General features: G+C 38.1%; 1 protein-coding gene across 4 annotated transcripts in view; it reads right to left on the reverse strand.

Moving 5' to 3' along the window:
- The window catches only part of MRTFB (myocardin related transcription factor B), a 174,972-nt gene that overhangs the window by 56,413 nt on the left and 91,356 nt on the right, over positions 1-27,203 (reverse strand). For all 4 annotated transcript variants that reach the window (XM_067551349.1, XM_067551348.1, XM_067551347.1 and 1 more), the window contains exons 2-6: positions 14,443-14,508; positions 10,571-10,626; positions 8,516-8,591; positions 5,885-6,046; positions 5,096-5,280 (exon numbers count right to left, since the gene is read on the reverse strand). In XM_067551349.1, coding sequence (XP_067407450.1) covers positions 5,096-5,280; positions 5,885-6,046; positions 8,516-8,591; positions 10,571-10,626; positions 14,443-14,449 — 486 coding nt within the window. In that variant the 5' untranslated portion in view covers positions 14,450-14,508. The remainder of the gene's footprint in view (positions 1-5,095; positions 5,281-5,884; positions 6,047-8,515; positions 8,592-10,570; positions 10,627-14,442; positions 14,509-27,203) is intronic.

The raw sequence follows: 27,203 nt of genomic DNA on the forward strand, positions 1-27,203 counted from the left end.
TTGGTTGCCACTTCTCTATTTCTTAACAGAGATAAGTAAATACTACAATAAAACAAACAAAGCTCCCATTTCCCGTCACAGATGTGTTATTTCTGCATTTTTTCTATTAACAGAAAGTGAACATCCACGAGGTTAACGGCTATTTTAAGTGCATTAGGAAAGTAATCATTTCATATTGCTTCATCAAGCAATGTCCTTCAATGTTCAGAAATTGGTCTAAAAATAAATTGGCTATTAAACAGCAGTGTCATCATTACTAGAACTTGACATGTTTGGAGCAGTGAGGCCAAACATCTAATCCTCACCAGATGCAAACATATTAGGTGAAAGTAAGATGACTTTTGGGTCATAACTCAATCTATGCTGAGGGATCGTAAATGTTTTAATTCTTTAGGGCCTGGAAACATGTGCAGAAGGAAGCCTTCAAAAAAGCCCTGGCTATACTCCATTGTTTTCAAAATATTCTTTACATTTTCTGCAAACTCTGTCAGAGGAAATTAACAGAGTGAAAGAGCAATTTCCCCGGCACATGTTCAACATATGAGCTCTTATTCTTATATCTGAAAAAAAAAAACCCATGAAGGTAAGATCTGTTTCATTCTGTGGAGGAGCAGTTTTGTACTTCTAGATGTGTATGTAGAAATGCATAAAATGCAATGTGAAATCTACAATCAGAAAATTTAAAGCCCTATTTAAAGTGCTTTTCAAATCAGCTCTAAGTGCTCTGTTGCTTTGTTGTTGCCATCACATATCTATCTATCACTTGAATGGCTTTTGGCATGAATTGCTTCGAGTATTTTTATTTAACTATCCATAAGAAACCTAATTCTTCACTTACTGATCTGATTTCAAGTGGTTTGTTTTCATTTCACTCAACACACATTACATTTTCTCCACATGGAACCTAATTCATGTCTCAATTTGCACCTCAGAGAGGAATGCACAGTCAATGATGTACACTATAAGGTGTACATGTTTTCTTGACATACATGTTTTCTTGAACTCATCACTTTGGCCATTAAAATTTTGCTACCCCCTTAAAAATCTTTCCAGAAACTATAAAATAGTTATTTTTAGTCACAGTACAAAAGCTCTCTCTGTTTATTTTAGAGTATACAATTAAATTCAAGGGGAAACAAGGAAGTACAATTGTAAGCACCAGAAAATCCCAAATATCACTAGCAATGGATTATTAGATGTTTATGTGCAAATAAAATCACAACGAAGGAACCTTCATGAGCACCTGGATTACCGCTATCACTAACCAAAAGAGATATTACACATTTACATCCCATCACTTTGGGTGCTCATGAAGTGCAGCACGATGTAATAAATCTGGCTAAGAAGTGCAAGAAATAGGAAAAGAAAAAAAAAATAAAGCGGTGATAGTATAAAGAGGAGTAAGAAAAAGGCAAGAATATTTTATTTAGGGAATAGTGACTACCTTATTCACTAGAAAGCAACTGGACTTAAGGTCAAATTCACTAATGATCAACAGTAACCAAAAATCTAGTGGAAGTCTGGTAACCTATTTTAAATGAGTTGATGGTCTCTAGTTCCTAGTGGACAAGTGTTCCCCCATCAAAAAAGCCCAGCATCATACTTTATACTAATGATTATCCATGCTGGCTGTCTCAAAGAAGCCAAGGACCAAAATGGCACAAAGAATTTACACTAGAGGAAAACTAACAGGCTGACAACACCTAATACAAGTAATCATTATAAATAATGGTCTACTGAGTGGAGATACCAAAATTGGCTGTAAGAATCCAGTGAGAGGCAGTCAAGATAACAATGCCCAGATGTCTTTATCATTATGAACACAGCCTTCTGTTTCAGGAATTGGTCAAACTTAAAATTCGTTTCCAATGTAAGTAATGTTAGTTCTATTGATATTTTGGCAAATTGATATGTTTTCCAGATGCACTTTTATAAGATGTTTAAAGACACAGAAATATTCAAGATCAGACAGTATAACTTTCCCTTCCAGATCACACAACTAAATCACTGTGAAGATTTTTTTTTGTTTGGAAAGTTCAAACTATTTTTGCAGTTCAGATGAACTGTGAAAGAAGGATTCCTCAACATTCCATTTTGCATATTTAAACTGTTCTAGTTTTCATCGATCAGTGGATGGATCTTGAGAAAGATTGAAATGTTACTCCTAATTTTTATATAATATATTTTGTTCTTCGAGATGGTATAATGTGTTAGACTCATAATCCAAATAAATAATGGAGTAATATGGTATTTTAATTCTTTAAGTCTATAGATTTTACAAATTGATTGAGACAGGCTTTTGAAAAAAGAAATTCAAGTACAACATTATGCTTCCATCTGTTGGCTACTACATGATTTTTTAAAATGTTTGAACAAGACACTATAGTCCTAATACTGTTTTCTTATTTATAGCGGAATTACTAATTTAAAATGGCCTTATTATTCATGTACACCAGTGTAATGAGGTGACACTGATTTGGCCCTTTGAGCTTATTAATGGAGTAATACTGCTATTTGGATCAATTTTAATCACCTCTACTTCTGAAGAGGCAATCTGTTTCCTTTTTAGATTTAATAATTTATACTGTCAGAGTCACAAAACTACCATCCTTTTGAATGAGACTACCTTTGGACCAGTCAACAAAGCACCTGAGAGAAGCAATGTTGCTTCTTTGCCCTAAGGACAAAAGCTACAAAGACTAATAATCAAGCCCAGATCTCCCTTCATGGCAGTGGATAGCACTACTTTGAAGCTACTGAGTCAAACCTACATTTGATTTTTTGTTAATTTATCATTATTATTATTAATAATAATAAATACCATACATTCAGTTATCTTATTACAGATGAGGGTAATGTTGCAACTGTCACTTTTGTTCCTTTTAGTATTTCAGGTTTCCTCTTGTTTGGAAAATCTAATTTAGACACATAATGCAAGAAAGCAAGAAAATCTAGCTTAGATGAGAAACAGCAAGGTTGTTTTTGTTTCTGAATACTAAACAACTGTTTTTAAAACTAAATACAGAAAACATCTTCATTAGTTCTGTGATCTTTTCTGGAGACATAGGGCCAGATCCTCAGCTGATGTGTATTGTCATAGCTCCACTGACTGACTTCAATCGAGTTACGACAATTTATACAACTATCTGGAATGAAGAAAGATACTAAAAAATCAGTCACAACTGGAGTTAAGCATTATTATTAAAGACAAAACATTCTTCTGGGATGACTGCAGAGGTTCTATTGATTCTGGAAGAACCACGGTTTTAAATCTTTGCTTCCTTGAATGGGAATTTTGCTACTGACTTCAAGAGAGCCAGGATTTCTCCCTTGGAACCTAGGAACAGCAAACTCGGTTCCGCACACTGCAGTGCAACAATACTTTTACTGCAAGCATTTGCAAAGTAAGCTAGGTAAACAAGTGTCCTAAATTTCACTAAAATAATCCAGTAGTTACAGCTACTAGCAAGCAATGAATCGGAGATGGTTTAATTCATTATCAGTTAAGACTACAAAGAGTGCTTGAAAGCAGCATGAAAGTTTGTCTCTTTCAAAGGTTTATCTATTTTTGTTTCTGATTTTAACTAAGTATTGTCTTTCCTCCTCTAATTATCTGATTCAATGTCATCTCTGACATACAGAGGAAATGTGAAATATATGGATAGCAAAGAAATGGTTAGTTAGATTATGTAAATTATACTACATGAGAAATTTCCTGTTCCTTGCTTTTGTTAATCACTTTGCATAATTAAATAGTACGAATGCTCCCAGTATTCATTTAGCAAATAAAAGGAACACAGATATTAAGACTGTTCCCTCTGTTCAAACTGACCACACGAGACTCTCACAATACACTGCTGTAAAGTATACCTAATTTCAGAAGTGACTCAAACATTTTTGCACAGTGTAACAGCTAAGAAGGGATACTCAGGGAACTGATCCGTTTTTATTCTCGTGTGAATGAATGTTGAGTGAATGTTGCCATCTGCATTATTTTTAAAGCATTTCCTGAATGTTTATCCATGTTGACTGTGAAGGAAGTTCCACACACACATCTGGATCCTGGATTGAAGTTTTGGTTGATGTGATATGACAAAGGCGGATAAGGTGTAGGAATCCCTCTTCTCACTGATATTTTGTTTTTAAACAGAATAGCAGTCTGCAGGGTTAGATTTAATATTTTATGTTTTTGTTACCAGGATATGTTTACTCTTTGTTCAGTGTCCTAAGCACTACAAGAAAGGTGGGGGAGCAGCTACACAAAGTTGTCATTGCTTTTAAGAGTGCAGAGGAAGGGCACTTGGAATAAAGAGAAAAGTAAAATACAACCCCCATAAAATGATGGGTGGCCACATTATAGAATATGAGCAAAGATATCTTTGATTCACTGGCAGGTAGGTAGGCCATGTTCACTCCATCTGTTCCTCTACCATGTTCATATAGAGAGGAACCACAAAGTCCCACTAGTTCATTTTTGAGTAAATTGGATTTTAACCAACACAATCATTTAAAAAGAATAGTTTTTGGCTTTTTGCTTCAGTTGAAGCCGGTTATTTTATCAATATATCAAAAGCAGCCTACACGAACAGTATTGATAGTTTTAAAAGTTTGAACCAGCCGGCTTTAGCTTTGTTACCTAAAGTTATTGGCTTGCTTGACAATGTGATGAATGAAATCTGGTGTTTAAGAACAGGAAATATTTCTGGGATTATATATAGTATAGAAAGGGACACAGAGATGGTGACCAGTAGGAAAAGTACAATAAAAGAGTTAAAAATTATAAATATTAATAAAAAATGAGGGAAATAAAGAAAGTTGAGAACACAACTAGTGTTCTTTATTTGCTTCCTCCTTTCCTGTTGTATCTTTCTGGCTCTGTTCATGATCTCAGTACCTCTCTTTGGTCAAATATGTCTCCCAACTTTGATCCACCGTATCTAGAATGAGCATGATTTAAGTGAAATGCCACAAAAACACATTGAAAGTTAAATACCATGTTATGGTAAATGTCCTTTTTTAACAGTGCTCTCTTTACTGCAATACAGTACTACAGTACATAGGTTTGTGATTTGATTCTGACATTTGGTAACTGTACCTGTGTAATAGAAGTAGTGTTCGGTGAGACTGATGATAGTGGATCACTTGTTTTTGGCTCACCAGGAGACGCTGTTGAACTCTGGGATTCCTGGCTAGCGGGCTGATCTGGAGATAAAGCATCACTGCTGTCTTCATCAAATGAGTAATCATCCAAAGCTCGGGGATAACTCTCTTGTCCAACCGCTAGGATGGTTACAAAAAATAAACTCTTTAGTTTCAAAAGTCAGTATTTAGCTAGCCAGAGGACCTCTGAATGTCGGAAATCAGCTAGCCTTTAGGATGGTTTGTTGTTAAACATTTTTGTATATAAATGTTATTTTTAATACAATAAAAGCCATCTTAAATGATATTCAAGGGACAAAAAAATTGGTTTCTTAATGGAAATGCTCTTCTAAAAAAGGATGAAAAGAACTGTATTCAGTATATATTTGAGGATACACTGGGATGGACCCTTATGATGGGAGGTGACTAAATAAGAGTAATTTATGTGGCTTCAATTAATTTTTAATTATTTTTAATAATTAAAAGATTCCCTCCTGTAAGAGAGACATAGCTTTATACTCCGATCAATTGTTCAGTTAAAACTGAGTTTGAACAAAAATTGTATTACTTTGCTTAATTTAGTGCTGCTAGAGCATAAGTACCTTAGAAGCTGACATAACAAATAGCTAATTAATTTTAAGTATGTTTTTTGTCCACTGAACTTTACTTTAAAGTTAAGGTTCAATTATTAATTTCTCATATTGCCTTACTGATAACAGATCCAAGTTGTAGCTCTTCTACTTACCTATAATTGCTTCTTTAACACTGGAGTCTACAGGAAGGATGTTCTTTTCCACCAGTTCCATGGGGCCAGGTCTCTGAGCAATCTTCTCGTTCAGATCATCTGCCAGCCGAGCTCTCTTCAGTTTCATTTGGGTTGCCTGCAGTGAAGGTTCTGCAAATGTCTCTAAAAGAGATAACATTTTTAATGATTCTGTTCATTATTTTCTTTTATTTTAAGACCACCAAAATAGTGTTTGATCTTCATAGCCATACCTCCATGCATGTTGAAAACTTTAAAACATCAGTTAGTTATTTCAGTCCTTTGTTAGAGAGTGTAATTTTGTTATAAAAATATCTACAGTGCTAACCTATCTACAGATCCTCAAATTAATATTAAGAAAGGAAAATGTCCTAGATAGCTCGTTTACATTGATTATAGTATCAGCCCACAATTAGCTAAACATAGCACTTTTAATGATCTGTGCAGCCATCTATAATAATGTGTATTTGTAACATATGATAAACATTTGAAAAAAAGACCAACTCAGAAAGACTTTCTGGTTTTAGGAAGTCATTTGTTCTTTTTTGTCCAATTATGATTAATTTCCTCAGCACCCTAAGATGAAATTTAAAACTTAAATTCAAAAGCTTATATACAGCCAAACAAATCAAGGTCTTATAGGCTCATTCAACCAAAGTAGTATTTAATAATAATTATTAATTTTATTATTAAATTAAATTAAGACCCTATTGTCTTAGGCACCTTGATGAAAGATCCTGCTCTGTCATCAATTTAGGATGCAATTTGTAGCTACAGAATCTACACAACATAAACCAGACGTGTGACATTTATAGTAAACCACAACAGACAGGATTCCAAAACGCTGTTTATTAGTATAAGCAGCTTTATAAATGCTATTGACCTGTAAGAGAGGCACTATCAGCTTTAAAATGTTTTTTTACAAAAAAGTCCTTATCATTGTTACTAGTAACACCGTTGATTAAAACTTACACCACTTCACAATTTATGATACAGTATTTGGTTATTTTTGGCATTTCTTTCACCAGGGAAAATTAGAAGGTTACTGGGTTTTGCATTTGTTTATAGCCAGTTTCTTGTCAATTTCACTTGCAGTTCTCCAAAGGTTACATTTGGTTGAAAACTCTAGAGGGTAATGTTTATTTGCTTAATACACTTCAGTGAAATATCTTGTTTCTTTGAAAAGATTTTCATTTTTAACAAAAATCCTCACTGATTCTATGAGCATATTATTACAAAACTAATATTTGAGTCAAATTTGACCTGAAAAACTCTCTTCAATTACTTTGGCCCAATTCAGCAAGAAATTTAAGTATATATCTAACTTTAAGCACCCGTGTAGTCTCATTGAAGTCATCTTAAAATTATGCAATTGCTTAAACACTTTGCCAAATCAGGGCCTTTGTCACCAAGGTCAGACTACTAATTTATTCTGTGCTAGACTCATTAAGTAGGCTGAAGTGGAAAGAAAAAACTCATCAGGGCTAAAGAAGGCAGGCACGTCTTATTCTACACTAATAATACAAACATATGGTAATCATGTATGTGAAATCCTATCAAACATATGACACACAGAACTAACATGATTCATAAATCTAAAAGCAGACCAAAATTTATACATTATAGCAGCATGCCTATAGTTAAGGGTGAGTTGGCATTTCCATTATAAACCTGTTTTCAGAATGTAATGTTTTGGCTGTTTACCAATATACTGGGCAGAAACTTGATGTGATTTTACCCCTAATGCCAGTTTTCCCAGAACAAATTTGAATGAAATCCATTAAGCTGTTGTTTTTTCAAATATGGAACTTCAAAACAATTTATTTGGAGCCTCTCTTGCCAAACTCTTAGCTATAAAAGGCTTAATTTTAAAATGTAATTTTGAAGTTTTTTAGATTTTTGTTGCATGCTAATTTTAATGACAAAATGCAGATGGCCAGTCAATATGAAGAATCCTGATCTGAGTGTAGTATCCAGGTTCATGTTCTCAAAACTAAAAACAGCAGACTATTTTACCAAATGGAATACTGTTAATTGATTTTGGTTTTAATACTGCTGTTTGTACATACAATGGGATTTCAATATTAAAACATGCTAATGCAGTCTCATTCAAAAACCAATTTTATTATTTCTGAATATTAAATTTACCTGAACAAGGCAACAGAATGTGGAAAGCCAAGCTTATTAATGGGTAATCTATTGGGAAAAACTTCCCTTAAATTGTAAGATTGTTTCACAGCATTCTGGAGAGACTGCATCAATGTATGCTGTATGTACATCCCTCAGGATATAGATAATACAGCAATGAACATTATATAATTCAACACAATTTTTACTAAAGAGAAACTGGCTATAGAGGCAGCCTCCATACAGCTGAGAAGACAGTAGTGGCCAGGAGTGTTTTCTCTGTTGTCCTATAGACTAAGGATAAAGATTCCTCCCCTCTGGTTCAAGTCTCCAAAGAGTTCCTCTGTGTCAATTACCTAACTACAGACTGGCATGCAAAACAATTCTGCACCATAATAAGTATCTCATAACAAAGCTTGATGTAGTTAGAGAGCCCAAAACTAAAATAAACCTCTAGCCAGAAAAACAGGACATATGGGTTCCTACCTTCCAGAATATGCATTCTGACCAACTCTGATCGATCTGGTCTGCTGCGAATCTTGTGCTTCAAAAAATTTTCAGTCTTAAAAAGAAAAAAGCATCACACCAATGTTAATAACTACAGAAGAAAGCAATTTGTTCATTCACACAGACTTTTATGAGAAGTATGGATTTGGGAATATATTGGTGCTTGGGTCATATTCCTGTAGATGAGCATCACTGTTTTTTGTTGTTGGAGCAGAGATCATGGAGAGGTTTATTTTTTGTATTGAAAATTCTTCCCTATGAAAAAACATAAAAACCTTATAATTTTTGGCTACACTCTGCATTAAAGCCTAGGTTCTTGCTTTATGTTTATGATTATTAAAGTATTTATATTGCACAGCAAGTACAATTGGCAATTTACAGTGCATAGGATAAAACTGAGTCCCCCTCCCCTGAATAGTTTACAAACTAACAAGGATCCCATAAAACAACCAACTCTCCACAGACACTCTGCCTAACCCCACTTGCTCCTCTTAACTATGACTCAAACACAAAGAACAAGAAAGGGAGATTGAAATCTAAATCTAATTGGGATGATTGAACTGAGATTTAGGAAATGCAGCACAGTGATACATACATAAAATAACTACAGTAAACAAGACATAGCCTTTGAACTGCTTTTAAAACTCCATTCTTTTCTTTACTTGAAAGTTAGTGACATCCCTTTTCAAAGCAGCAGCATAAGCAACCCAGGAGCAATCCAGAAACATGCTGTTCCATAATGTAGACCCACGCTATATTCGCACAGTTCAGACTTTTGCTATTAAAATCTGCTGTGCAAAGTATCATCCTTATTAATTTTCTTAAAACAAACCCATCTCTTTGGAAGAAGTTTTAAGACCCAGATGACTAGATTTCACAGTTTAAAGTTTGCCAATTTTATGAAGTTATGTGAATGACTGTTATTGGATTGTACCGAGTAATCCAGGCATAATTAACCTTGTCCTACAGTCCAGATTTTTATTTAAGTTTTAAAACTATATATATTTTTTAAATTGTCAGATGCCCCAGTAGTATCGCTCTTCTAAAGGGTATGTATTAAGTGATGTCAATTTATCCATTTTCCTCCATATAAAAGTACCAGAAGGTAGACTGAGCCAGTATTGTACATGCCAGTAGCTCTATCAAATGGCCCCGTCAAGTTCTACATAATTTAAAATCATTATGAATATGATTCAAATCAGTGATGACTTCTTGAATCTGAGGACAGGCAGACTGAAAATAGATCTCCAAGGGAAATATTCTCCATTCCCACATCTGTGGAAGAATCTAAATGGAGTAGAACTGCCATGGTTCTGTATAGTACGTAGCAACTCAAGCACCACTGAGCTCTGTTCTTCGGTACCTCTGTATGGCAAACAGTGGTGAAAGGGAGAGTTAGCAAGAGAAGGTACTGGGTAAAGGCCAGTAAATTTTTCAGTACTTGAATCCAAAGTAATCAATCTACAGAGAAAGCAGGCAGGTACTATAATTGTTATTGTAGTCTTAGAGTATAGATTGGCAGGATGGATAATATGATGGTGGTATTTTTTTCCTCTCGCTCACCTTAGGGCTTGTGCACAATGTGGTTTTAAGCCACCAGAATATCTACACTGATACAGCTGCACTGATGCCTAAAAACTTTAGCACAGACAAGGCTTTTGTTTCCTTGCATAAAACCTGTCATCTTTCTCTACTGTAATTTAACAGGAGGATCCTGCTCTTCTTAGACTGGGGGCAGCCTGGAATGGAATACATCATATTTAAACCCTCAACCTGTATGGTATCTGTAGAGAATTAAGAATGCTTTGACTCGCCACAACAGATTTGCTACAAATACTGTATTTTAATTTCAAGCTTTCTTCCAGAATATTAACATAGGCTATTTGAAATGATAATAAAAAGTCCCACACAGTCTGAGAACTGACTACCTCACATTACTGATCTATTTTTGTTTTTTGTAAGTAACAAACTAGAATTTTTCAGATGTCAATAGTATGTTGATAGTTTTTAAAAAGTATAAACTAGATCCCTTACCCTGGCTCGTTCCAAGCTCTTCCTCTGCTCATGGAATGCAGCTGGACTTTTCAAAGCTGTGAGAAGAAAGAAAGAGTTAAACTGACAGGAAATTGTTTCCAAAGGAAATGCTCTAATCAGTATATTAGTTAAAGACAGGCATCTTGCACTTAACACTAAATTAGACTGAGGACTCCACTTTACTAGCCCAGCATCTAACTCTTTCCATTTATTATTTGCTTGTATTTACCATATTTGTTTGCTTAAGAGGGACTGAAGTATTGCATAATCTTTGTGCTGGCCCTCTGCACAGGGAAGCATTCCACTCTCAGGCCTTGTCTACACTGACAATGGAGGTTGACATAACGCTGCTTACAACGATCCCCTAAAGTATGCGTCTCCACTGGCACGTCAGTTCTGCCGACCTAAATTGCGATAAACTTTGACTTAATAAAATCACTTCCGCAGGTGGTGTAATGATGAAGTCGAATTCAGAGGGTCGAATGAGCGTCAGTGTAGTCAGAGCACAATGTCAATCGATGTCATTGGCCTGCGGGAGGTATCCCATAATGCTCTATTCTGACCACTCTGCACATTCGCACTCTACACTATGGCCATATAAACAGGAAATAGCTCCTCCCCGCAAGCCCTGGGAAATTTTGAATTCCCATTTCCTGTTTGGTCAGCATGAAGAGAGCTTGCCAGCACAGATGATCATGGTGACTGCATGCCCCAACCATGCTCCAACATGGAGCCAACCTGAGGTCTTGGATCTCATCGGTCTGTGGGGTGAAGAGTCTGTTCTGGCTCAGCTCCGAGCCAGGAAAAGAAATTTGCATATCTTCGAGAAGATATCTTGTGGCATGTTGGAGAAGGGGCACAACAGGGACATGCTGCGGTGCCGCGTTAAGATCAAAGAGCTAAGGTAGGCTTATCAAAACACTAGAGAAGCTAACAGCTGTTCTGGATCCTCGCCCAAAACATGCCACTTTTATGAGGAGATGCATGCGATTCTCGGTGGAGACCTCACCACTATGCCACCACACAGCATTGATACCTCTGGGGAATCCGAGTCCAGGATGAATGAGGATGAGTCTGTGGATGAAGAGGATGATGAGGAGAACAGGGGGCAGGCAAGTGTGGTATCCCTTCTCCAGAAAGCCAGGAGCTGTTTGCAACACAGGAGCAGCCCTCCCAGACACAGGAAACCATGACTGACCGGATGCCGGGGAAGGCACATCTGGTGAGTATGCACTGCAAATTGCATGTCTTTGGTTATATCCCCAGTCCAGAATCTTGTACCAGCAAGAAAGAGGGGTGGGTGGCGGTGTAACATTGCAATTTTCAGCACTGTGGCTCCTGTCTTGCTCCTTATTACTGCAGAATAAGTTGTGAGGTATTTGTGATGCTCACAACAATAGTGCAGAGCTGAGTGGGCTCCATTCCTCTCAGGCAATGGCGTGCACGTAGCAGAAAGGGTTTGAAAAAATGGCACGAAAAGAAGATTGTCTGTTTGTTTTGGACTGGGACAAGAAGGGGGGGGGGGGAGTATGTTGCATCATGGGAAGACAACAACCTTCCCAAAAGCTTCTGCGGCTAGTTGCACTGTGGGATAGCTACCCACGGTGCACTGCTTTGCTTGTTGACCCAAGCATAGCTAGTGGGGATGCGATTCCCTGACACAATGAGCGTGGTGTGATCACGCTTCTCCGACTTCTAAAATTCCGCGGATGAAAGTCGATTTAAAATAAATCTACTTCACTCCACAGTGTAGACACACCCTGAGATTATAGCTCATTTTTAAAATATGTACAGGTTAAGGCTTTCTCACATGGAGAATTATTGTAACTCTCTGATGTAATATAGGAATAGATTCTAAATTTGGATTTGTAGCTAAGCAGAGCTGCGGTTCAGGATGGCAAAACAAACCGCACTGCTCATGCATATGCAGAGCTCATTAGAACATTTTTAAGGTACATTGATGCCCTAATAAATTCCAATATTTTATGTAACCCATGTCCCCTCGCTATTTACCAATAAAGTGCTCTACGGTTTAATTTTATCAGCTTCCATTCAAAATACTGACACTGTCTATCTGTCCCACTACATTACCCTTCACCTATGTCTTATTTTCTCTAATAATAAATACAGGAAAGATTAATGCTCAGAACCTTCACCAGACAGATAAAGAAATTGTCTTTTACTAAGAATTGTATGCATTGATCTGTTTTTAAACATTGTAAAAAACACAAAATATTCAAAATAAAGAAGAGTTAAAATAGGATAGAACCATCATGTTGTGTTTCATTTTGAAGCCATTTACAAAGAAATATAAACAACTAAAGGAAAAAATCCAGGATACATTTGTATTTTTTAAAGTGGTAATTCTTCCCTTTCCTAGTGAAGTCTTTGATTCCCAGACAGAAAAAGAAAGGTGCCTCCTTGGAGTCCACTCCCCAGTGAAAAAAGTCTGCAACAATGTAGCTGAAAGCCCAGCTGTGCTTGAGAGATAAATGACATGTGGAATATTACTGATAAGCCACTACAGTACTGAAAAGGTTAAGAAGATATTGTGGTGAAGCTGTCTTAGGCCTGTTGGGTATCAGGAAACAGCCAAGAAGAGATTAGTTTCAAGAAGCCATGCAAGGAATTGTGACTTCACCAGTGAGGAATGAATTATTATTTATAATAATTGTAACTAATGTATTTTTGTAATGTCAAATGGGCATATTTGTTTATTGAATAAAGTCTATCAGTCTTCATAATTAAATATTTTTTCTAATGGGCTCCATAATCTATGGAGTCCAGTCCTCCCTTACTAGACCTTGTCAACTTCCACTGATTCTAAAAAAGGACTAAAGTAAAGGTGCTTAGATGAAGGGGCGGGGGAAGGGAAGTGTTCAGTGCAGCTAGGGATGGCTTTTAATCTATCTCTGCACTCCCCTGATCCTCAGATGCCTTCCACCTGGCTGGTACCCCAGCACGAGTTAGAGTAGCTTTACGCTGCTCTAACTTGTTCCAGCTCCTTCCCTAAAGAATGTTAGGGCAGTTAGGGATAGCCAGGGCATAAAAACACCACAACCACAGCCCTCTTTTTCATGGGGGATGGAGCGTTGGTGGTGTTGGAGTTGGTACAGTAGCTCTATGACACTCAAACTCCTTATGCAGGGGGATCTTCCTGCTATTGGTTAAACTAACTTTAGGGTAACTTTGTGCTGGTTGAGCAGCAACTGACCCTAAATAAGCAAAGTCCAGGGGAAAAAAGGACCATAGGACCAAATTTATTTTGTTTTCAGTACTTTAAAGTAATCACTTACAAATAAACCTTATATTTTTACAGATACAATGTAGTTATCTCAGATATAGAGTTCTGTAAATACAACTAACATAACTAAATTAGCCAAATTTTCAAACTGTATCTGATTGTTATAGTAATACCTCTAAATTAATAAAGAGTAACTTTGGTTTAGACTATATCATAGATTAGAGATGGAAATGATTTACTAAATCATCCAGTAAACTTTACTGTCCACTTGCTTATGCTGGTGTAATTCAATCATTTGCAGTGAAGATACTCACAGTTCAAAATGTAAATAATAATTAGCCCCAGTATTTTCTATCATTTATCAGCTCTTATTTCAAATGTCTCTAAGTCTTGGGGGATGCTAGTACAGTGGTTGTTCTGTCTGCAGATTAATTTAGTTTACTGTCTTTATCTTGTATCCATTTTAAATATCTCTTATTTAAATTAGCTATATATTTTCCTGTAAGTTTTAAATGAGTATCATCAAATGGCAAAGTATCATGACTGCTTTCCTTAGAAATTTTCATCTTCAATTATTTTATATGTCTTGACACATGATGCAAGTTACTGTAAATAAAATTAATCTTACGTGGCATGATGCCCTGGTCCACCAGCTGTTCTCTTGTACGTCTTTGCTGCAGCCTAAGCTGAAGTACTGGCAAAAAAAAATAGCAATAATTAATTCACATGCTATGATACTATCCCCTACTTAAAGCTGCAGAAAAGCACAAAACAAATTCTAATTAAGATGTCAAATATTTCAACTTTAGAAATACTTTGGCTATGTTTATTCAGGAACAGACACAGGATATTGTATAAAAGACTTGTAGGTTACTTTTTAAAATCTTTGGTAATATTATGTCTTCAGGAAGAACACAGAGTGGATTATATGTTCTGCTCACATGTCTAGAACCCCAGGTACCTCGGTGTTCTGTACTGATATAATAGTGCTGTTTGGAATTCAAATGTTCATATTCTATTTTAGGATTTTTTTCACAATGATTTTTGAGATTATTTGTGTACAGCAGATTCTAGATTCAAATTCAGATTCCAAAAGAGAAGGATATCAAATATCAAAAAGGAAATCACATTACATGGATTTCCCCAATAACAACAATAATTAAATAAATAAATAAATAAATAAACAAACAAACAAACTTTGCACTTACATAATGTCTTTGACTTGAGCATCTCAGTGTTTTACAAAGGGGAATTTCTCCCATTTTAAAAATAGAAAACTGAAGAAGAGACAGAGTAATTGCTTCCCTGATTAATGAGAGGTTTACCCTATCTCAATGGTCTAATTTAAATACTGAATAAATCTGTCATTTTGTAATTTGGCAGAAGTCCTGCCCAAATTTTAGAGGTAACTCTTTTATGTTTTATTAAAATAACCTCCAAAGTAATCTTCATGAAATAGTCAAACAGGTCATTATTATTATTTATACAACTGCAGCACATAGGATCCCTGATCATGGACAAGGATCCCATTATGCTAGGAGCTGTACAAACACACAACAACAAGATGTGCTAGCCCAAAGTTTAATTTGGCTAATTGAAATACCTTTAAATAGTAATGGAGTTTAATTTGGTTTCTTTTGGTGTCTAAATTTATATAGGCCTTTAGTCTGGAAACCAGCAGAAAGTACTGGGAATAAGAACTAATGCCAAGATTTCAGGGCTGCAGCATTTTATGCACAAGAATGTTCTGCTTTTTTAAAATCATATATCTAGCTATTTATATTATTTCTTATGAGACTGTGAAAGCGTTGTACACCACTTTCTGTAAATCCAAATGGGCAGTCTTAAGGATGGATCAATGGACCACTATATGTCTATACTGCGCCTTATACAAAATGACCCTAATCTGGTTGGCACCACTTTTCCTGAATGTAGTAAGTAATAATTATTGTTATTGCCTTTACATGCAACAGAAAGATTTCCTAGAGTAGACAGGTAAATCAGAGCTCTGTATCCTCATGCAAGGTATCTGAATCTGATATCTTGTCAAAGGCCAATTTAAATAGTACCCAGTACAGGGCTGGATTCTGATAAGCATAACTCTGCATGTAGTCTTACTGATTTTTATGGGACTGTTTGCATGATTAATGGCTGTCAACATCCTGCCCTTGACAGAACCAACACTGATGTTAATCTGGGGGTATATTTTCAAAGCACCTAAAAGAGATTTAGAAGCACAGGTCCCAATGACCTTCGAAGTGTTCAGTTTTTCTTCATATAGATAACTGCAGGCTCTCTTTAAAACAAATAACGTAAAATATTTTTGCAAAAATATCTAATTTCCCTCTCCTAATTTTTTTAATATTCCTCTGTCAGAATGATTAACCAAACAATTAAACTAAAGAGAAATAATATACACATTCTCACAGTAAAGCATGCCTTGATACTTTGTGTGATGTAGATTAAATAAAAATAAATTATATTGCATTCTCATGATCTCCCCTGATAACTCCTGGCCGTATGACTAGGAGACACTGTTCTCATTGTACTTCATTAGGAAACAAAAACTATAAGTAGTGATCAGAACATCAAAATTAATGTAATTTTTGCAAGATTAGTCTGAGCACAGAGTTCATCGTTTTCAGAGTATAAAAGTATAATTGTTTCCTATTTTATGGGGAGGGGTGGCCTTCTTTTTGGCCTCCTTTTCTGGCCAAAACATAAGGCTGAGAGAAGAAATTTGTATCCAACTCCAGACTCAGACACAAACCTGAAAAATAAGGATACCTTCCTATGTCACACACACATTGAGAAGGTTAGGTCATTTTAAACTGGGCTAAGATGCACAATTGCAAGTCACTTTTCACACTGGTATGGCACAGCCACCTTAACGGTTTGCACTGGGGTAGCTGCATTAGTGTAGTTGCACAGCTGCAAAATTACCAGTGTAGACAAGGCCTCACTTAATATTTGTGAGCAGTTCTGAGGTCTTCAGATGGGAAGTGCAAGGTGTTGTTATTGTTAAGAACAGGAGACTTAGGTTCTATTCCCAGCTCTGGCATTAACTCACAATGTATTCTTGGATAAATTACATAAATTACTCAGAGAAATACATTATAAACAATATTTATCATCTAAAACAGGATACAACAATAATTACTATCATGTATATATAATAGTTGCTTCTTTCACTGGGAGGTCGATAATATGATGGCCAACGGCCAGCTGACAACATTGGTATGTTAGTGAATTTGCCCACTTTGGTCCTATCATACATCCAGCCACAGATTAGAAGAGCTGCCCAGACATCTTGCTTTCTTAAATATGTCAATCCAAACACGAGGATCCCATTGCACGATGACCTGCAGAACCCACCAAAGACAAGACTAAAATCCCATAACATCAAGAACCTTACATTCAGCTTTGATGCTGAGGCTTGATGGAGAGCCACATGGAGCGTTTCAACCACTCAAAACAAACAGCTCATCTTTGACCCTGCCACGGAACCACCGAGTTTTGATTTATGTCAGAAAGACTGGTGCAGATTGAATCACAGCAGGACATCTCATGGGATATGTGAACAAACCCTCTTTAAATGGAAAATGAGGCAAACATCTGTATGTGATTGTGGTCCCCAGTTACAAACAATAAAGCACATCAAATCTGAGTGCCTCCTTTGTTCTTTTTGATGGGGGCCTGAAGGACATTCATCAACTCACTGCTGTGGCAATCTAGATATAAATTTGTAATCATTGCTACCTACCAATGCCGTACAAAAGAAGAAGACAACAACTATCAAGTAAAATCATTCTGAAGTTATTGGCCTGACACTACCAACTACACTACCAACTTATGTCGGTATAATTACATCACTCATCCACATCTCTGAGTGAGGTAGTTATACCAACCTAACCCCCACCCCCATGTAGACAGTGCTATGTAGATGGGAGAGCTTCTCCTGTCGACATAGCTACTGTCTCTCAGAGAGGTGAAGTACCTACTTCAATGGGAGAAGATCTCCCACTGGCATAGGTAGCGTCTTTACTAAGCGCTGCAGATGCACTACTGCAGCATTTTAAGTGTAGACAAGTCCTGAGTCACTGATGTTCTCTAGGAGCTTCCTCAGAACAGAAACTAAAGCACCTTAGCCAAGTTCACAATTACTGAAGATACACAGATTAAATAAACACAATAGCATTAGATGAAATAAAAAGCTACATACTGCATCATAAAAAGCATTATAATATACTTTGAAGTGTTATTTCTGAGAAGGGAAATTTAAGTAGCTGAGTAGTTTGCAGAGATGTAAAAATACTGTGAAATAAAATAATTAAAAAACCAACATTAGGCAAAATGAGGAGAAAATGAAGGTTACTTACCTGTAAATCAAGGTTCTTTGAGATAGACTCTGCATATTTACACTTTTTGGATACATATCGACCTGTGCCATTGAACAATGCAGCTTCTACTAGCAGTGCCTATTTGAATGCTCATGACTCTCCCCTCAGTTTCGAGCATACTCTGAGGGCAGAGCTACAAAAGGGGACGTAGCAGTGGTTGCCATCTCAGTTCCTTCCATCATTAATACAGAGCCCTGAAAGGTTAGGACTTTACAGGAGAGGGAAAGGAGGGAGGCAATTGTGAATATGCAGAGTCCATCTAAAAGAATCTCAGTTAAGTAGATAAGTAACTTTATTTCTTATTCAAGTGTCCTCTGCATAATCCCAGTCTTGGGACAGTTAGTCTGCAGTATATAGGAGTATATAGCATTAGTAGGAGCATTGCCAGCAGATCGCGGGAAGTGATTATTCCCCTCTATTTGGCATAAGTGAGGCCGCATTTGGAGTATTGTGTCCAGTTTTGGGCCCCCCACTACAAAAAGGATGTGGACAAGTTGGAGAGAGTCCAGCGGAGGGCAACAAAAATGATTAGGGGGCTGGAGCACAAGACTTATGAGGAGAGGCTGAGGGAACTAGGGTTGTTTAGTCTGCAGAAGAGAAGAATGAGGGGAGATTTGATACAGCCTTTAACTACCTGAAAGAGGGTTCCAGGGAGGATGAGCTAGGCTGTTCTCAGTGGTGGCAGATGACAGAACAAGGAGCAATGGTCTCAAATTGCAGTGGGGGAGATCTAGGTTGGATATTTGGAAAAAGTTTTTCACTAGGAGGGTGGTGAAGCACTGGAATGGGTTACTTAGAGAGGTGGTGGAATCTCCATCTTTACAGGTTTTTAAGCTGTGGCTTGACAAAACACTCGCTGGGATTATTTAGCTGAGGTTAGTCCTGCTTTGAGCAGGGGGTTGGACTAGATGACCTCCTGAGGTCCCTTCCAACTCTATGATTCTATATAAGGAAATTGGATGGTAGGTAAGGAGTCCTAACTAAACAAAGACTGCATAACCGATTTATCAAACAGAGCATCCGACTTAGTGGCAATATCTAGAACATAATGCTTACTAAAGATACCGTATTTCCCCATGTATAAGATGCACCTTAATTTTGGGGCCCAAAATTTGAAAAAAAATGTATTACGGTACATCAGCGGTTCTCAACCTTCTTTCCCCCGAGTACCACTCGGGCCAGGTACAGTCGGGTCAAGTACCCGACCCGAGTACCACTCGGGGAAAAAAAGGGAGGGGACTTGCGGCGGGGTTTTGCGGCGGCGGCGGGAGAGATTTGCGGCGCGGCTTCCCGGCGGCAGGGAGAGACGGGCGGCGGGGTTTCGCGGCGGAAAAAATACCCCCCGCCAAAACCCTTCCGCCCGTTCCCCTTCTTCACCGGCAAAGCTTCGCAGGGGTGGAAGGGAAGGCCCATTCGGCGGCGGCGCGCGTACCACCCGGCCCTGGGGTAAAAAAATCTACAACCACTGTATAAGACGCACCCAGTTTTTAGACCCCAAATTTTTCGAAAAAAGGTGCGTCTTATACATGGGGAAATACGGTATGTATTGAACTTTATGTGACTGCTCTACAAATTTCAATCTCTTGGACCTGTCAGGTAATCAATATTACCACTGTTCCTCCATTAGAGGAGTGCCTCCTAAATGTAGAAAGGGGGGAACATGAGGCATTCTTATAAGTTTCTATTATAGATAGCATGGCAAAGCTTCTTCTCTGTCCCTGTGAGAGCAGCGCTTCCTTCTAGCGGTAGGTTGGGGAACTGCTTCGTCCCTCAGTTCTCTTTCTCCCACTAGGGGCGGGTGAGAGTAATTGAGCCTCTCAAAGATTGCCACTTCCTGCTAGCTCCCAGTCCCATCTCTGGTCCTGGTAGGCCCTTGTCTCTTTGCTGGAGCTCTCACCCTTCCGGCGAATGGCCGTGGGGAATAAGGGAGCCTGGTCCCACCCTGGACTCTGGGCCCCAACCCAGGAACCCTATAAGTGGCAGCCTCGTGCTGTGGGCTTCAGGAAAACTGCTAGCTTCCCTGGGTTACTTCCCCATGTCCCCTGGCTTAATGTCCACTCCCTGCTCAAAATGGGGCCCTTCCCAGCCTCCTTGTCTGGGGCCTCTGACAGCCCCTCTGGGCGTGGCAGTGCTGAACCAAATGTCCAGTGCAATCTTCCCTTTCTGGCAGGGTCTTTTCCCTCCAGCCTCCAGGCCTGAGTAAGGTCTTTCGCCCTCTTCGAGCATGATTCTCCCCCTCAATCTTTGTACCTGCAGGGCTCTCTTGCCAGCGTTCCACTTCTTCTTCTGCACCCTCCTAACATCTGACTGCATCTGGCTCTGCTCAAACTCTCTGGTAGGTCACCTCACTCCCACAACTCCAGCCACACCCTTCTCTGGCTGGAGGGGAGGCTTTTAACCTAGGAAAGTCCTTGATTGGCTCCAGGTGTACTAATTAACCTGGAATAACCCCTGCTCAGCTACCGGGGAAAAGGATCTGCTTATCCTGGGACTAATATAACATATATATGTACTGGCCTTCTAACACTCTCTGGTAGCCCTCTGGCCTGACCCTGTCAAATAGTTTGATACATCTAGACAATGTTTATGCTGTAATAGGATTTCCTTTACAGTTTCCTGCATATGAAACAATCTGAAATCCTTGATCCTATCTAAATAGAACGATAACATTTTTAGTGTCCAAACAATGTAACGTCACTTCACCCTCATTTGAATGTGACTTAGGGAAAAAACACTGATAGGATAATAGATTGGCTAACATGGAAGTCCCAAATTACTTATGGAATAAACTTTGGGCGAGGACAAAGAATTACTTTGTCTTTATGAAAAACTGTAAATGGAGGATCAGCTATCAAAGCACAAGTTAGCTAACCCTCACAGCTGACGTTATTGCCATAATAAATGCAGTCTTAATTGAAAGATGAAATAGAGAACAAGTAGATAATGGTTCAAAAGAAGAAAACCTAAACTGTGAAAGCACTAAGTTTAAATTCCAAGCAGGACAGGCTTTCTTATGGAGGGAATAAAGATTTAGTAAATCTTTTAGAAACCTCAATGATATTATGAGAGAATACAGATTTACCATCTATTGGTATATGAAATATTGCAGTTTGGGCTAAATCTATCGTAAGTGACATAACAGATAAACCTTTGATCTTTAGAAAGATTTCTCTAATTCCATCAAACACTTTGCTTTCATATGTAACAAAAATGGATCTGGATGGTATATTTTCCCTTGCTGCCCTGACAGAAGTTCCAGTCACTGTGATAATACTTTGAAATTTCCCTTTGAAAGAAGGAGTATCTGTGTACCACTGCTGTTTCCTGTTCTTAAATGAAACAAACAGATTTGGTATTGAAACTTGTGGCAAATATTTGGAGTACCTCACAGAGCAAAAATGTCCCTGATTACAGCGTCTTTCAAGGACCATTCATGCATCTAGGAAGAAACGCTGCTTTGTTGGTCCACTAACTGGATGAGGGATCCTGGTTCATTCAATACTACTATATAAACTTTGTGATGAATACACCACTCCCAAAGCTTTATTGCCTCTTTGCAATGCTGTGAAGAGCAGGTTCCCCCCTGTTTGTTTATATAATACATTGCTGTCATACTGTCTTTGGCCTCTTTAACCACATACCCTTTCACCTCAGAGAGGAAAGATCCTATTGCCAGCTGAATTGCTCTGAACTCCAGAATATTGATTTGAAGGTAACATTCTTTCTGATTCTTCCAGAGCCCTTTTGTTGCAAGGTAGCTGAGATGTGCATCCCAGCCTGTTTTCAAGACATCTGTTGTAATTATCATGGAAAGGGAGAGAGGCTTGACCCTTACTCCCTTCATTACATGATCCCGATCCATCCACCACAAGAGAGTTTTTTGGATTTTGTTTGGAACAGTAATTATTAGGTTCATGTGTCTTCAGGTTTGAAGTTTCTTGCCACCCAGTGTAGAAGAAGTCTTTAGTCTCACATATTTAGTCTCACATAGAGTATGACATATGTGGTTGATGCAATGAGACCTAAAAGGGAGAGGAAGAACTTCACTTTCTGAGATGGATTCTTGTCCTCTGGAAGGTAAGCTTTCATTGTTTTGAAGTCTGGAACTGCTCCTATGAAAGAGAAACTCTGAAGGCGTTAGTATAGATTTATTTTCATTGATCTAAAGCCACAACCTTTGAAACAGAGAGCATATGAAATCAGTGTCCATTCTCAATTCATGTTTAGAAGCTGCTTTTAGGAGCCAATCATCTAAATATGGAAACACAAAAAATCTCATCTTTTCTGAAAAGCTGCCACTACAGATAGGCATTTTGTAAAGGTTCTGGGAGCAGTGGAAAGGCAAAAAGGAGGACCTGTACTGGAAATGGTCCTGTTCTCTGGTGAAATGCATGTATCTCTTGTGAGATGATCTTTATTGAAATATGAAAATAAGTATCTTTTAGGTTGAGAGCAGCAAACCGATCCAGATAGGAAAGGGAAGGGGTAATGGAATCCAGAGTTAACATTCTGAAGTGAAATGCACTTGAATGCACTTGTTTAGCTTCCTCAGATCGACCTTCAATTTTGTTTGGAATTTGGAACTTGTGGAAGTAGAAACCCAAATTTCTGAAATGTACCAGAACCTCTTCTATTGCTCTTCCTTAGTACAGAGCTGATTTCTGCTCTTAACACTCACTTGTGAGAGAGGTAACTGAATAGGGAAAAAGGGGGAGGTTGGTTTGGAGGAAGTGTCTTGAACTGGATAGTATAAGAGTCCTTTATACTGTCCAAAACCCACTTGCCTCTAAAAATGGCATAAATGGGAATGGAATTCAAATAAAATGGGAATGGAATTCAAAGCTGATTTGCTGCTCTCTATCTCCATGTTAAAACTGAGGTCTAACTGTCAGTAAAGAGAAGTGGAGGATGAATTCTTGTGTCTTCAGTTTAGAGTTAAAGGGACATCTTCTATATTGGTGTTGAAAAGAAGAAGATTTCTCTTGTTGCTGGTAGCATTGTCTACCTTTGTTGAAATAGGAAGATGAAGAATAAGGTGAATAATATTGTCATTGATATCTGAAGGCAGGTATAGGAATTCTTCTCTTAAAAGATTGTAAGAGACCCAGAGATCTAGCTGTGGACCTAATCTCTTTCATTTTCTCTAACAATCCATCTGTTTTTGAACTAAACAATTCATCTCCCTCAAAGGGAAGGTCTTTGATCTTTGACCTTGTTTCTTGGGGAAGAGAATAGTTGTGTAGCCATGCATGCCTTCAGATAGTTATTGCTGCAGCTACTGATCTTGATAATGCATCTGAAACACTGAGAGATGCTCTCACAATGAATGCTTAGCAACATTCTGATCCTCTTTTATAAGGGCATTAGTCAGTCTGCAGTGTTTCTCAGGAAGATTTTTTTGTAAAAAGGGAGATCTTGTCCCAGAGGTGAAACTGATACCTAGCCATGACAGCTAGGTAGTTAGTTACCTCATGTTCAGAGAAGCTAAAGAACAGACCTCCCCCTTCCTAAGGAATCTAATTTTTTTCCTTCTCTGTCATTAGTAGAATGGAAGATGCCCCGTTCTTGAACACTGCATTGTTGCAGCTACCACTAAAGAGATAAGGGGAGGATGCACATGGAAGCAAGAAAACCCTTCATATGCGACCTGATACAACCAATCTGCTTTCTTAGCTATCGGTTAACAAGAAGATGGAATATTACATATTGATTTTGCTGGTTGCTAGAGACCTTCCAAAAGAGACAGAGATATCTTGCCAGTAGAGTATTCCCCAGTATATCAAAAGCAGGATGAGGAGTTTCCCGGAGTGAAACAGAAGGTAATTTTAATAAAGATGCCATTCTGTTTACTAACCCCTGGAATTATATAGCATCCTCAGAGGTGAGGCTACTCTGACATTTTCCTTAAGAGAGGATTTGCCTGTGGGTTCTAGGTCCTGATGTACAATACTGACTTGTCTAAACACCTCAACTTCTTCCTAATTATACAGCATACAGCACTAAGGAATCCACCAACTGGTGCCCACAGATTAAATAACAGTGTGTGTACTAGTACTGGCTTCTATCTGATATAATCATGGAAATGCAGAAAGCTCAGAATTACCATAAGACTAAATGGACAATACCTTTAAAAATCAAGTGTGTCATAGTCATATGGGTTGGCTATTCAAACAATATGATTCAGAAGCAGCATGTCATGACTACCTCAGTACAAAGTCTTCTTCAGACAGAAGACTTTTACCTTGTGTGGATCAAGAATAAATTGGCTTCCCCCTATCACCTCTGAACTCAATGCTTCTTTTGACATTGCTTGTAAACAGCAAAAGCTGGTGGGGTTCCTGGCCTGGCCTGAAACACACACTGTATTTAGACCAAATTTACCCCTTACTTGGGCTTGGCTTCACTGGGAACTCGAACAACAACAGAAATGTAAACCCCATCTTAACCTTCTCCCCAGTTTTAACTGTTCCTAGGATTTCCCTTCAGAGGCATCTCTATTCTACACCCAAGTTCTCTATGCCTAATGAATATATTCTGACATCCAAGGGAGACATAACAAGGCACACGTGACACGAGTCAGCAGGAAACACCATCTCTGCAGGATTCCAGCACCTGCTAACACAGTGGATCAACATGAAAATGAATGCTAGTACCATTACAACAGATATGAGGAATCCAGTCAGTCACCATGGGATCCATCTACCATAACAGACAGATGGCTCGCTTTGTGTAAAAAGATATGCTCTGTGATGTTTCCAATTCCTACTAGGCCGTTCACCTTGTCACTTGGTTCTACTGAATATTCCCTTAAGAGTGTTATGATGGCTCATTAGCTTAGGCCTAGAGAAGCTGAAAACTGTAGCAGACAGAATTACAATTTGATTACATTATTTCCTACATTTCTTTAGATTCCTGACAAACTCATCAGAAATATTTTTGTACAGCTAGGGCTATTTTAATACCATAATAAAATATTTTCAGGTGTTAATAAATCCAATATGAAAAATAATTCTGATTCTAGGATTGGTCTCCACACTACAAAACAACCACACAATTTGATATGATTAGTAATCTTTGTTTGAAAGCCCTCCCCAAACTGGAACAGCAGTGTGGACTAGAAGCTTTGTGCTTGCAGCATCTGCTTGCACAGCAAGCTTGCACAGCATCTGCTCCTTCACCCTCAAATGTTATTAGTTTCTCACTTTATTAAACACTAATTATTCAAGAATTTCAAAGAAAAATTATTATAGCCTGGAACTTGGTATACAGGGTCTTAATGCAGGAAGAAGTGCTTTACCATATTTATCAAATCAGTTTGGCTGATAAACTACATAAGGGGCTGGAGGTTTATTGGTTTCAAATTCTTGGTTTTGCACTTGTATATCTTAAATACTTTCACTCAAATTAGGTATGTCAACTTATTCGTTAATTACTGGGTCAGAGTGTTCCCCCTCAGCTCACCACCGAGATGATCTTTCCATTCCCGCATAGAAGGGGTCAAACTACTTTTTAGCATTGTGCTCCCTTCCCAAGACAACATGGATGAGACTCTGAGGGATCAGAAACTACATTTGGGAGGGGAATGGAAGAAGGGGAGTGGGTAGCCTCATACTGAATAAGGGAGGAACACACAATATCCCCAATGAAGCTTACTTGGAAAATGAGTACTACCAGAGCTTCTATTAACTGTTTCATAATGCTGCTGATCGTGACAGCAGCAGCCATGGGAGAGAGGAGTCCTGATAGCACAGATCCAATGAAGCTGGGGACAGAGGGCCTCCATATGGATAGCACTGATCTCCTGGGGGACATTGGATTTGAGGTGTGGCTCATTATGGGGGAAAGAGTCAAACCCTTGCTCTGATGAATCAATATGGCAGAGATTCAGTAATGGAATCCTTTCAAAATGTTCTTTCTTCTTACACAGGTTTTACAATGGGAGCAGGTGATCCAGCCCATAGTTTGGTATTTTGAGGTTAATTTTTAAATAACTAGGATAGTAAACCTTGAAAAGGTGGCTATTGTGCCAACTCAGAAAATAAGTTACAGTAGAACCAGAGTTACAAACACCAGAGTTACGAACTGACCAGTCAATCACACACTTCATTTGGAATCAGAAGTACAGAAATCAGGCAGCAGCAGAGAGAGAGAAGACGGGTGGTGGAGGGGAAGCAAATACAGTACAGTACTGTGTTAAAAGTACACTACTAAAAAAATAAAGGAGAAGCAGCATTTTTCTTCTGCACAATAGTGTTTCAAAGCTATATTAAGTTAATATTCACTTGTAAACTTTTGAAGGAACAACCATAATGCTTTGTTCAGAGTTATGAACATTCTCCATTCTCAAGGTGTTAGTAACTGAGGTACTACTGTACTTACAAGAAAATTAATATTAATTGACCGTACAAGGGCAAGATTATGTCCAATTCCAATTCTGTGTTCAGCAGCAGAGTCATTATCTCTTGGCTCTTCACCAAAGAAACCTTTACATGGGTCAAAACATTTCTGAGGCTGTATTAAGGACCATAGGCAGTGGAAGCTAATACCCTCACAGATATAAATAGATCAGTCAAAAAAGACAATGAGAAGGCTGCTGAGCTAGGCAGAATTTGTGGAAAGATGGCAAGGCAGAATTAGCCTTTAATCAGTGGAAAGATGGCTTCTGGGACACAATCTCAAGGCAATTTTGAAACTCAACAGCAGTGTCCTTTTTAATGACTTGAACATTAGGCTAAATTATTGAATGTGAGAGAAGTGGGTAATACATAAAGATATTATTTCATCTATATCTAGAGGGAACTGGGTATTCTTTATGATGACTAGCCTTAATTGCTTTAGTCTCAACTTTTACAATTATGCTTGTCATAAACATATCAATGTTTTATTTTAAAGTGCAAATCTTCCCCACAACATCCATTTGTGCTATCATCAAATATACAGATTACTTCTGGGGGGACAAAACATATTTCCATATTTCCCCATTGCTCCG

This window comes from Emydura macquarii, unplaced genomic scaffold (assembly GCF_026122565.2).
Source record: "Emydura macquarii macquarii isolate MOO-44397 ecotype Brisbane River unplaced genomic scaffold, CSIRO-AGI_Emac_v2 contig_1348, whole genome shotgun sequence".
NCBI lineage: Eukaryota > Metazoa > Chordata > Testudines > Chelidae > Emydura > Emydura macquarii.